The sequence below is a fragment of the Moschus berezovskii genome, chromosome 10 (assembly GCF_049115385.1).
Source record: "Moschus berezovskii isolate FMDL1 chromosome 10, NW_MosBer_1.0, whole genome shotgun sequence".
Classification (NCBI taxonomy): Eukaryota; Metazoa; Chordata; class Mammalia; order Artiodactyla; family Moschidae; genus Moschus; species Moschus berezovskii.
In genome coordinates this window covers 34,839,928-34,853,656 of record NC_142469.1, presented here as the reverse complement: position 1 = coordinate 34,853,656, position 13,729 = coordinate 34,839,928, and the positions used below count along the sequence as shown (strand labels likewise).

The following is a 13,729-nucleotide window of genomic DNA, read 5'->3' as shown; positions in this document are numbered from 1 at the left end:
AAAATAAAGCCAATTCAATATTGTGTTCCTTCTCTATCACACTAAAAATCTGCCAGAATAGAGGGCCACAAAGATGGACACCTATATTAAAGACTACTACAATAATGAGGGTTGCCAAGTATTTTATAGAGAGCTAATTAGTGAGCAATTCTCATTGAAATGCAAGTAAGTAAGCTCTAACCCAGGCTTCCCAGGTGGCACTAGGGGTAAAGAATCCACTCGCCAATGTAGTAGATATAAGAGATGTGGGTTCAATCCCTGGGTTGGGAAGATCCCCTGGAGAAGGGCATGGAAACCTACTCAAGTATTCTTGCATGGAGAATCCCATTGACACTGGAGTCTGGTGGGCTATAGCCCAGAGGGTCGCAAAGAGTTGGACACAGCTAAAGCAACTTAGTATACATGCATGCTCTAACTCTGAGGTTCTCAACCCTGGCTGTATATTAGAATCACCTAGAGAGCTTTTAAGGAGAAGGCAATGGCAACCCACTCCAGTACTCTTGCCTGGAGAATCCCATGGACAGAGGAGCCTGGTAGGCTACAGTCCATGGGGTCACTAAGAGTCGGACATAACTGAGTGACTTCACTTTTACTTTTCACTTTCAGGCACTGGAGAAGGAAATGGCAACCCACTCCAGTGTTCTTGCCTGGAGAATCCCAGGGACGGGGGAGCCTGGTGGGCTGCCGTCTATGGGGTCACACAGAATCGGACACGACTGGAGCGACTTAGCAGCAGCAGCAGCAGAGAGCTTTTAAAGAGATGGGAATACCAGACCACCTGACCCGCTTCCTGAGAAATCTGTATGCAGGTCAGGAAGCAACAGTTAGAACTGGACATGGAACAACAGACTGGTTCCAAATCGGGAAAGGAGTACGTCAAGGATGTATATTATCACCCTGTTTATTTAACTTACATACAGAGTACATCATGAGAAATTCTGGGCTGGATGAAGCACAAGCTGGAATCAAGATTGCTGGGAGAAATATCAATAACCTCAGATATACAGATGACACCACCCTTATGGCAGAAAGTGAAGGAGAACTAAAGAGCCTCTTAATGAAAGTGAAAGAGGAGAGTGAAAAAGTTGGCTTAAAGCTCAACATTCAGAAAACTAAGATCATGACATCTGGTCCCATCACTTCACGGCAAATAGATGGGGAAGCAATGGAAACAGTGACAGACTTTATACTCTTAGGCTCCAAAAATCACTGCAGACGGTGACCGCAGCCAGGAAATTAAAAGACGCTTGCTCCTTGGAAGAAAAGTTATGACCACCCTAAACAGAATATTAAAAAGCAGAGACATGACTTTGCCAACAAAGGTCCATCTAGTCAAAGATATGGCTTTTCCAGTAGTTATGTATGGATGGGAGAGTTAGACTATAAAGAAAGCTGAGCACTGAAGAATTGATGCTTTTGAACTGTGGTGTTGGAGAAGACTCTTGAGAGTCCCTTGGACTGCAAGGAGATCCAACCAGTCCATCCTAAAGGAAATCAGTCCTGAATATTCATTGGAAGGACTGATGCTGAAGCTGAAACTCCAATACTTGACCACCTGATTCGCAGAACTGACTCATTTGAAAAGACTCTGATGCTGGGAAAGACTGAAGCGGGGAGAAGGGGATGACAAAGGATTAAATGGTTGGATGGCATCACCGACTCAATGGACATGAATTTTAGTAAACTCTGGGAGTTGGTGATAGACAGGGAGGCCTGGCGTGCTGCAGTCCATGGGGTCACAAAGAGTCAGACACAACTGAGCGACTGAACTAAACTGAGAGCTCTGATGAAAAATACCTAGGCCAGGCCTCCACCATTCCCGCTCTACCAAACTCCCCAGAAATTTTGATACATTTATGGTTAAGGTTCATCATCAGTATTTTTTTAAATGAACTCCAATCAATCCTACTGTAGTCAAGACTGAAAACCAGGGGTTTTTTTTAATAGGAGGTCAATCTGAGTGTAAAAATTTATACAGTACATACATGTATAATGAAAGCAATGTCTTCTTCCCTACCATTCTCCTCTACTGCAAGGCTCAAATCCTAGCTGCCAGTTTCAAAGAAAAGAAAGGAAGCCTGGATCTTTTAGAGAACATGTACAGTTTTGGGATTTAAAAAAAAAAAGTTTTTTAAAGGCTATGGAAAGCATAGATTAGGGCAGCTGCATGTGGAGAAAATCCTCAGTAAGGCTGTTCTGCCTATACAATGACTTCTCAAATGACTGCATTTTCCCCTTGTCACTTTATTATACTACCTGAAATTCCATCACTCATGGACTCAATTCTCTTAACAATCATCTTACAAAAATGCCAATAGCCTAGAGATACTGGTTTCCCCTGTTAATCTATTTAATAAGATTATTTTTCTCGCTAATACATCAGGACAACATCAGGCAGATTTAAGGAACTAATGTTCTGATAGTGGAGATGGGATGACATAATTCTGATAAATAATATGAAACACTTTGGGTGGCAACATATACCTAAGTGACTCAAGGACATTTAAAGTTCAAGGATAGTTTGTCAGTAAGTAGAAAGACAAATCAATATGAGTACCTAGACTGACAGGATATCATCAAACTCTAAGACTGTAAGATGCTATGAAAATACCAAACACAAGCATCTTCTCCTCTTTGCTTCTTCATAAGGACTTCCTTCCTCCTAAGACAAAGATCTTAGGCTTGTCAAGCAGGAGATGCAGGTTCAATCCCTGGGTTGGGAAGATCCCCGTGGAGAAGGAAATGGCAACCAACTCCAGCTAACACATGAATTTTGTTATCTGTACTTTTAAGACTACAAATGACTCAAACTACTTTTAGAATTATAAACTGTACTTTTAAGACTACAAACTTGTTGTAATTTGATTGTGTCTGGGTTTTTCCAGGTCGGCCACAAGTAAATCAAATAGTAAACCTTAATGATGCAAGTTAATCAGCAGGCATTTAATCTAATAAACTGCTGAAGACAAGTTGACATTATTACAGTAGCAATTGCACTGTCGAGAAGAACCATAATGATTCAATTTTACTTGAAAAGCATTTAAAAACTGACACAGATAAAGCAATATTTATAGGCAAATGTGTAGCCTTAAATGCTTACATTAAAAAAAAAGAAAATACACATCTCTAAAGAAACACACCTGTCAAGATTTATCTCAAATGATATCTCTCATTAAACTTTAAAAACTATAAGTATAAACTATAAGTATAAACTTTAAAAACCTCCTACCTACTGCTCCCAACCTAGAGCACACTGTACCTTCTCTAAATCCCTCATATCCCTGACAGGTATCACAGACTTCTGAGTATGCGCCTTCTCCCTTTGTAGGAACTTTCGATATCCCGTGAGCTTCCCTGGTGGCTCAGTGGTAAAGAATCCGCCTGTCAAGCAGGAGACGCAGGTTCAGTCCCTGGGTTGGGAAGATCCCCGTGGAGAAGGAAATGGCAACCAACTCCAGTAGTCTTGCCTGGGAAACCATGAACAGGAGAGCCTTGTGGGCTACACTGTATGGGGTCGCAAAGAGTAAACAAGCAACAACAAAGCTATTCCACAAGAAATTAATCTCTCGCGTATTCCTGCAGTGCTCAGAAGCCAAAATTGGTGCAGCCACTGAAATATCAGATCAGCAATGAAACAAGGATCTTGTGAACTCAAAGCTTTAGAGGTCTAGTGACAGAAATCACTTGTAACAGAACTATTCTTAAGCGAACAAGAATAATTTACAATAATTTACTATGTTGCCCAGGAGAAAAAAATATAATTAGGATATGTCGGTCACGTCATTAAAAACACAGGGGAAGCAGAAAGTTTGGAAAATAAGAATAAAAAATAAATTCGGTATCTGAGTAAATAAACGAAAACGTAAACCTCCAACTTGGACGCTGTTTTGACAACAATCATAAAACATTCTTTATCCAACTGCATTTTGACCTTTTCTGGTTCAGCTGATTTGTTTGCTTAAGACATCAAAAGGAATTTTACTTGTGAAAATTTTCATCAGTTTCCTCCAGATGTAAGAGGATCTCCTCGGCGCACTCCAGAGAGGGAGCACCCGTGATTTTCTCCTTCACGCTCTGGAACAACTGCCTCAACATCGCCTGCAGCATCGCTTCGTCCTCAGCGGAGAAGTGAGCCATTCTCTGTCAAAATCAACATCCACGCCCGTTACCGAGGGTCCCAGAGAAGGCGGCGCCGCGCGCACGCGCGTTCCCACCCAGCAGCCAGCGTACAGCGCCGTTCCCCGGGAGACCGCGGCCGGCGCTCAGGGGCGGGCCCTCGGCTGCCGGCGCGTCGTTCAGGAAAGCAAATTACCTTGCGTTGGGGAAGCAAGAATCCTTGAGGTCCCACCTTTGGCACTCGTCGCTTCTTTACCAACAGAATTCAAGCTGCCCCGATTAACGGCAAAAAAGAGATTCCAAAGTCTCTGTGGGTGGACCCGACGGCGGGACGTCAGCGCTACGCGTGACGTCAGCGCGTTGACGTGACGAATCCCCACATGGGAGTGAGTGCGGCTTCAAAACTTGCCCGGGCACCTACAGGAAGTTTTAGGTGATCTTGAAAAGGTTGTAGGTGGGAGGGAAGAGAGAGTGCGAAGAGAAAGGGGTCCATAGAAAAAAGTAATTGAGTGAAACTGAAAGCAACTTACAAAGTTTTAATTGAGTGAATGGTATTGAAGTGTTGCAATTCTTTCTCCTTCAGACAGCTAACATCCAGTTGACTCCTTACCAATCACCTTGCTAGGAACTATGGCGAAGAGGACACTTCACGGTCTAACAGATAAGGAGTCAGCCGTTGCAACACAGTGTAATTAAGTGTTATGCTGGAGAAATGCACCAGGTAGGTGCTGGAAAAAACCCAAATCACCTATTAACCCAAAGGAGAAGTCAAGGAAAGAACTAAAGAGAACATAAACTGGACGTGTAGAGGGTAGGGGCCTGAGAAAGTGTAGCATATTCCAGTACTTGAAGTTGTAGAATTAAAGGTGAGAAGTCTATAGAAGAGGGCCACATAGGGAAGGGTCATATTTGGCACTTCCAAGGGATTAGAGGTTTATCTTGAAAGTAGTAGAAAACAAGGGGATTCCGGAATTGCACCAAGAGATAGCATATATAAAGATCACTCTGCAGGAAGTTGCAATGGGTAATTTGTAAAGGTGAAAATGTATAGTATTGAAAATACTGTGAACAACCCCGTAAAAGTAGGAGGTGTAATGATAAATTGAAGTATTCTACAGTCCTTGAATTTTTCTAAAGGGAATTTAAGATATTAAACTTGGTTGGGTAGGCATGGTGAAATTTCACATGTAACCATTAAAAGATTAGAGATAGAGAACTTAAATTCAAGAAATGGAGGGAAAACCCTATAATGAGAAAAAAAAAATCAATTTCAAAAAACAGTCAAGTAAGAAAACAGGAACTAAGATCATGGCATCAGTTCAAACACCTCATGGCCAATAGATGGGGAAACAGTGGAAACAGTGAGAGACTTTATTTTGGGGGCTCCAAAATCACTGCAGATGGTAACTGCAGTCATGAAATTAAAAGACGCTTATTCCTTGGAAGAAAAGCTATGACAAACCTAGACAGCCTACTGAAAAGCAGAGACATTACTTTGCCAACAAAGGTCCATGTCACCAAAGATACGGTTTTTCCAGTAGTCATTCATGGATGGGAGAGTTGACTATAAAGAAAGCTGAGTGCCAAACAATTGATGCTTTTGAATTGTGGTATTGGAGAAGACTCTTGGGAGTCCCTTGGACTGCAAGGAGATCCAACCAGTCCATCCTAAAGGAAATCAGTCCTGAGTATTCATTGGAAGGACTGATGCTGAAGCTGAAGCTCCAATAGTTGGGCCACCTGATGCAAAGAACTGACTCATTGGGAATGACCCTGAGGCTGGGAAAGATTGAAGGCTGGAGGAGAAGGGGACGAAAGAGGATAAGATGGTTGGGTGGCATCACCGACTTGATGGACATGGGTTTGAATAGGCCCCAGGAGTTGGTTATGAACAGGAAGGTCTGGCATACTGCAGTCCATGGGGTCGCAAAGACTCAGACATGACTGAGTGACTGAACTGAACTGAATTGGCTTTCTTCTAAGAGTTGGACATGACCTATTGTATAGCATATGGCACACTGCTCAATGTTATGTGCCAACCTGGATGGGAGAGGGAATTGGGCTGGGGGAAATGGATACATGTATATGTATACATGTATAGAGTCCTACGCTATTCACCTGAAACTACCACAGCGTTGTTAATTGGCTATTGCTGTTGCTAAGTCACTTCAGTCGTGTCCGACTCTGTGTGACTCCATAGACAGCTATATCTCAATACAAAATAAAAAGCTTGCAAAACAATTTTTTTAAAAAAAGCAAGCTAAAGCAAGGTAGCCAGTTTAAATTTACAAAATTAGCAGTTTTAGAGCATATATACATTTAGGATTGAATAATATGCAGTGAAATAATTATTCCTTTATTGTGTTATTAAGAGTACACATAAGCAAAATCTTTGAAATGAAACTGGCAATATATATTAAGAACTTTTGACTCAGTAATTTTATTTCTCAGAATCTACTCCAAGGATCAGAGATGTAGTTTATTATGAGAATGTTTACAGATAGGTTATTTATAACTTAAAAAAACTGGAAAACTTCCTAAGAATTTCACAATACATTGAAGGTTAAATAAATTATGTCATAGGCATATGCTGTTAATATCAGTCATTCTGAAAAAATGTTTCCTATGAATGTTTAATAAGAAGGAAGTATTTACATTTTAAGTGGAAAAGTTTGAACCTAAAATTGTATACATTCACTCTATTTACTGAGTGTCTGTAATGTGCAGTGCATGATTATGTACTAGGCAATACACATATCTTGGAGTTCCTGGTGGCTCAGTATGTAAAGAATCCTCCTGCCATTGCAAGAGACCCAGGAGACAGAGTTTCAATTCAGCCCCTAGTTCAGGAAGATTCCCTGGTGGAGGAAACGGCAACCACTCTGGTATTCTGGCCTGGAAAATTCCATGGATAGAGGAGACTGACAGGCTATAGTCCAAAGGGTGGCAAAGAATCAGACTCGAACACACATACACCTTACAATCTCGGATGAAAATGTCTTTGCCATAATTGTGATATTAGTATATATAATGCTATCTCTAACATTCTTAGTCCAAGGATAGAATAAATGCACTAAATTCTCCTGCACTATAGAAGAAAGTCAATTCAGTTCAGTTCAGTCAGTCGTGCCTGACTCTTTGCGACCCCAAGGACTGCAGCATGCCAGACCTCCCTGTCCATCACCAACTCCCAGAGTTTACAGAAACTCATGTCCATTGAGTCAGTGATGCCATCCAACCATCTAATCCTTTGTCATCCTCTTCTTCTCCTGCGTTCAATCTTTCCCAGCATCAGGGTCTTTTCAAATGAGTCAGTTCTTCACATCAGGTGACCAAAGTATTGGAGTTTCAGCTTCAGCATCAGTCTTTCCAATGAATATTCAGGACTGATTTCCTTTAGGATGGACTGGTTGGATCTCCTTGCTGTCCAAGGGACCCTCAAGAATCTTCTCCAACACCACAGTTCAAAAGCATCAATTCTTTGGCACTCAGCTTTCTTTATCGATTAAGTCTAGAGTCGGTAAGTTGCTACATAAAGGCATGGTTGAATTGTATTGAATTAATGAGAAAACTATCAAGACAAGTATTAATAAAAACAAACATTCGAGTATGGTTGTCTCTGAGAGGTTGGAACAGCAATGGAGTTGGGGCAGCAATGAAGCAGAGGCACTTGCTTTTTGTTATAAGTCCAGCTACACTGACTTTTATTAATGCATATTTTTACTTTCATTTTAAAAACAGAATGCCCTTTTAGAGTTGGTAGTACATGGAGATACAGTAAGTGGCACTATTCTTCCCCAACCAAGATTAGAACTGAGAGGCAAACATAGGACTCCAACAGCTGGAGATAAAATAACAAATCCATTAAAAATTAAATTCAAAAACATGACTGATGTATGTGGCACAACAGGCTTGCTGATGTTTCACCACTAAATTAGATTTACCCACTTAGCCACATGTATAACTATAAAATAGTACTTGCATCCTGCACAAAGACTGAGGTTAAAAAAAGAAAAAAAGAAAGAATTCAGTAGACATACTCTGTTTCTTTTCCCAGAGTCACTGATCATCTATAAAATTACAGCCTATCTCTTACTCAAACACATTTATCTTCCATGTCCTAGGTACTTTGCTATATGCTATGCTCGCATCAGTGAACAATAAGATATGTAAGACAAGTCTGCTGTCCTCAATAGCTCACAGTCTGATAGACATGTTACAGGTAAGGGAGACATATTTACAAATAATTAGACAAGATGCTGTGTATCATCTTGAATGATTCAAAGCATCTGTGTTTGGAGAGTCTGTTCAGTTCCTCAATTAGTTGTCCATAGTAGATTATGTTAAGTTGATTTTCCTTAACCTTGGTTTGCAATACTTGCATTATCTAAGTGAAGCTGTAATAGTTTAATTGAAAATCTTCAGTTGCCTGTGTTTATCCCTTTATTATTTTTGAAATTATTTTCTAGGCCAGTTTTCTTTCATATAGAGATTTAAAATAGCCTTTGTGTTCTGTAGTAGTTAATATTTGTAGCTGCATATCCTTTCATTAGGATAATACATTTTAAAGATAGAAAGGAACTAAAATAATATTGAATTGCAGTAAGTAATCAATTTAATAGAATTTGGTAACTTGAGGTTTTCCATAAAATCTGAGTTATCATTTTACTATTAGGTTGGTACAAAAGTAATTGCTCCAAATCATTCAAGGCTTCAGCATTCCGTGAATCTCCAGAGGTACAAACTAGATTTAGAAAAGGCACAGGAAACAGAGATCAAATTGCCAACATCTGTTAGATCATAGAGAAAGCAAGGGAATTCCAGAAAAACATCTACTTCTGCTTCATTGTCTATGCCGAAGCCTTTGACTGTGTGGATCACAACAAACTGTGGAAAATTCTTCAAGACTTGGGAATACCAGAATTCTTACCTGCCTCCTGAGAAACCTGTATGCAGGTCAAGAAACAAGTTAGAACTGGATATGAAACAGTGGACTGGTTCAAAATTGGGAAGGGAATACAACATAGCTGTATATTGTCACCCTGCTTATTTAAATTCTATGCAAAGTACACCATGCGAAATGCCAGGCTGGATGAAGCACAAGCTGAAATCAAGATTGCCAGGAGAAATATCGACAACCTTAAATATGCAGATGATACCACTCTAATGGCAGAAAGCAAAGAGAAACCAAAGAGCCTTTTGATGAGGATGAAAGAGGAGAGTGAAAAAGCTGGCCTAAAACTCAATATTCATAAAACTAAGATCATGGCGTCTGGTCCCATCACTTCATGGCAAATAGAAGGGGAAAAAGTGGAAACAGTGGCAAATTTTATTTTCTTGGACTCAAAAATCATTGTGGATGGTGACTGCAGACACAAAATTAAAAGACACTTGATCTTTGGAAGAAAAGCTATGACAAACCTAGACAGCATATTAAAAAACAGAGACATCACTCTGCTGACAAAGATCCATCTAGTCAAAGCTAAGGTTTTTGCAGTAGTCATGTTAAAATGTGAGAGTTGGACCATAAGGAAGGCTGAGCACTGAAGAATATATGCTTTCAAACTGTGGTGCTGGAGAAGACTCTTGAGAATCCCTTGGACAGAAAGGAGATCAAACCAGCCAGTCCTAAAGGAAATCAACCCTTCCAAAGAATATTCTTTGGAAGGACTTATGCTGAAGCTGAAGCTCCAATATTTTGGCTGCCTGATGTGAAGAACCGACTCATTTGAAAAGACCCTGATGCTGGAATAAACTGAGGGCAGGAGGAGAAGGGGGCAACAGAGGATGAGACGGTTGGATGGCATCACCGACTCAATGGACATGAGTTTGAGCAAACTCTGGGAGATAGTGAAGGACAGGGAAACTGGTCATGCTGCAGTCTGTGGGGTCACAAGAGTCAGACATGACTTAGCAACTGAACAACTCTAGTATCCATAATTCTGCCTAGTATATAGCTTTCTAGAATATTTGTTGAATGGATGGATGAATAAATGAACATAGAAGAGAAGTGAGGAAATGATCTGGATGATGGCAAAGACAAATGTCAGAATGGCAGACCTGATAGAGTGGAGTGAGACTCCAGCTATTCACAAACAAAAAGAGCTCTGGAGTCCAACTTTAGCAACACAGTGAAACAAACAAAGAAGAAAACCTGAGAATCACTGCACATCAAGAGAAGGAAGACAGCTTCATTTTGTCTGCGCCATCCATTACTCAGCACCAAGAGGGAACTTCCCAGATAGGAAGAGTTCCTCTCACCAGAAAAGGAAAAGTAAGCTTCCCCAGCCTTTAGGGCACCACATGAAATTCCCTTTTTGATTTTACCCCACCTAAATTCTGCAAAGCTGAGACATATATAGAGACTACAGAGATGGCTAGGGACATGGAAGAAAGCCACAGGTTACCAATTGCAGTCATACAGTGAGAGAGACTGCAGTGTATAGTGACCCACGTTGCAGACAAATGAAGATTTTACTACTGAAAAAAAGAAAAACAAAAAACAGCACAGCTGTGGCAAACCTCCCAGCAGTGATGCCCTACTCAGGATGACAGACTGGATCCCTGCAGCTGACTCCTACCACTATATGCACGCCTGGGCTTAGCGCCCCCAGCTGTGCACTTGCACACTGCCAACTTAATAGTTATCATTAATTAACATCCACTGCAGTACACATATCTGCAGGCATGGGAGAGCATGCCAATAGCCAGGGCCCCACAGCTGCTTTGGGACCTGGATCAGGCTTTCTCTTCTGTCACTGGTCTGCAAAATTGTGCTCCAGGGCCTACTCTCACCATGGCTATTCAACAAACTACTGGAAATCCTAACCAGAGAAATTGGGCATGAAAAAGAAATAGACGCTCTCTTATTTGGAAATGAACAAATTAAAATTGTCTTTGTTTTCAGGTAATATAATCTTAAATGCAGAAAATCCAGAAGACTCCACCAAAAAACTGTTAGAACTAATAAATTTTGTGAAGTTGTGGGATACAAAATCAACATATAGAAATTATAATAGTTGTTTTTCTATAACTGCAATATATTCAAAATATAAATTTTATCAAAGTCTTATTCACAACAGCATCAAAAAACAATAAAATACTTAGGAATAAATTTAACCAAGGAAGTGAAAGATCTATACACTAAAACAATAAGACTTCAATGAAAAAAACTGAAAAACACACAACCAAATGAAAAGATATCCCATGTTTATGGGTCAAGAATTAATATTGTTAAAATGTTTATACTCTCCAAAGTCATCTATAGATTCAATACAGTATCTATCAAAATTCTAATACATTTTCACAGAAATATAAAAAGCAGTTCTCAAAATTGTATGGAACCATAAAAGACCCCAAATAGTCAAAGCAGTCCTGAGAAAGAGGAACAAAGCTGGAGGTATCAGACTCCTGATTTCAAAATCATACTATAAAATAATAGAAATAAAATCATGGTACTGACATAAAAATAAACAGTATAGACCAATGGAAGAGAATCTAGAGCCCAGAAATAAGTCCTCACAATACAGTCAACTAATACTTAACAAGAGAGCTCTTCAATAAATAGTGTTGGGAAATGTATAAATACATGCAAAACAATAACACTGACATCTATCTTACACCACTCACAAAAACTAACTGAAAAGTCCAGGACTTAAACATAAAAGCTGAAACCATAAAACTCATAAAAAATATAGGTGAAAAGCTTCTTGACAAAATTGTGGCAAATTTTTTTTTTTGTGTGTATGATACCAAAAGCAAAAATAAATAAGCGGCAGCAAATAAAACTAAAAAGCACAGCAAAAGAAAAAAGAAAGTGAAAAGTTGGCCTACCAAATGGGAGTAAACATTTACAAATTATATCTGAGAAGGGGCTAACATCCAAAATACATTAAAAAAATTCACACAACTCAATAGCAAACCATCCAATTAAAAAATGAGCAGAGGAACTAATTAGATATTTTTCCAGAGAAGACATATAAGTGGCCAATAGATACATGAAAAGCTGATCAGCATCACTAGTCACTATGTAAATACAAGTCAGAACCACAGTGAGATATTATCTCGCACCTCTTAAAATGGCAGTCATCAAAATGACAAGAGATAAAAAGTGCTGGTAAATATGTGGAGAAAAGGGAACCTTCCTGCACTGTTGATGGCAATGTATAAATTGGTTCATCATAGAAAGCAATATGGAAGTTCCTCAAAAAATCAAAAATTGGACTTCCTTGGTAGTGCAGTGGATAAGAATCCATCTGCCAATTCATGGTACATGGATTCAATCCCTGGTCCAGGAAAATTCCATGTATGAAAGAGCAACTGAGCCCATGTGTTACAACTACTGAACTTGCATTCTAGAACTGAACTGAACTGAACCAGAGCCTCAACTACTGAGCCTGCATGCCACAACTACCCTGCCTAGGGCCTGTGTTTCACAAGAGAAGCCACCTCAATGAAAAGCTCACACACCACAATGAAGAAAGCTGGAGGCCTGAGCAAAGCAATGAAGACCCAGCATAGTCAAAAATAAATTTAAAAAAAAATCACCATTATAAAAGATCAACCTAACCCAGTCTCCACATGTTAAAAATAATTCTCTTAAACAATGTAACCCAGAGTTATTTAAAAAATCAAAAATTGGTCCAATTTTCTCATATACATATTTGTGTATGTGATGCTGATTGCAGCCATGAAATTAAAAGACACTTACTCCTTGGAAGGAAAGTTATGACCAACCTAGATAGCATATTAAAAAGCAGAGACATTACTTTGCCAACCAAGGTCCGTCTAGACAAGGCTATGGTTTTTCCCGTGGTCATGTATGGATGTGAGAGTTGGACTGTGAAGAAAGCTGATCGCTGAAGAATTGATGCTTTTGAACTGTGGTGCTGGAGAAGACTCTTGAGAGTCCCCTGGATTGCAAGGAGATCCAGCCAGTCCATTCTAAAGGAGATCAGTCCTGGGTGTTCATTGGAAGGACTGATGCGAAAGCTGAAACTCCAATACTTTGGCCACCTCATGTGACGAGTTGACTCACTGGCAAAGACTCTGATGCTGGGAAGGATTAGGGGCGGGAGGAGAAGGGGACAACAGAGAATGAGATGGCTGGATGGCATCACCAACTCAATGGACATGAGTTTGAGTGAACTCCGGGAGTTGGTGATGGACAGGGAGGCCTGGCGTGCTGTGATTCATGGGGTCGCAAAGAGTCAGACACGACTGAGCAACTGAACTGAACTGAACATACCAATCAACCAAGATCAACCCAAGAAAGTATGTTGCTGCCAATAATTTTTGTCACTGTATGCTGCTGCTGCTGCTGCTAAGTCACTTCAGTGGTGTCCAACTCTGTGCGACCCCATAGACAGCAACCCACCAGGCTCCCCCATCCCTGGGCTTCTCAAGGCAAGAACACTGGAGTAGGTTGCCATTTCCTTCTCCAATGCATGAAGGTGAAAAGTGAAAGTGAAGTCGCTCAATTATGTCCGACTCTTCGTGACCCCATGGACTGCAGCCTACCAGGCTCCTCTGTCCATGGGATTTTCCAGGCAAGAGTACTGGAATGGGGTGCCATTGCCTTCTCTGTGTCACTGTATACTATTTGTTTTTTTCT

The 13,729-nt window shown here is 40.3% G+C and overlaps 1 protein-coding gene across 3 annotated transcripts in view; it reads right to left on the bottom strand.

Moving 5' to 3' along the window:
* Positions 1-4,439, bottom strand: part of TBC1D32 (TBC1 domain family member 32) — a 204,523-nt gene extending 200,084 nt beyond the window's left edge. For 2 of the 3 annotated variants that reach the window (XM_055432982.2, XM_055432984.2), the window contains exons 1-2: positions 4,313-4,436; positions 3,983-4,140 (exon numbers count right to left, since the gene is read on the bottom strand). In XM_055432982.2, coding sequence (XP_055288957.2) covers positions 3,983-4,137 — 155 coding nt within the window. In that variant the 5' untranslated portion in view covers positions 4,138-4,140; positions 4,313-4,436. Of the gene's footprint in view, positions 1-3,982; positions 4,141-4,312 lie in introns of all 3 variants that reach the window. The other variant, XM_055432983.2, reaches the window with a different exon arrangement.
* Positions 4,440-13,729: the final 9,290 nt, after the last annotated feature.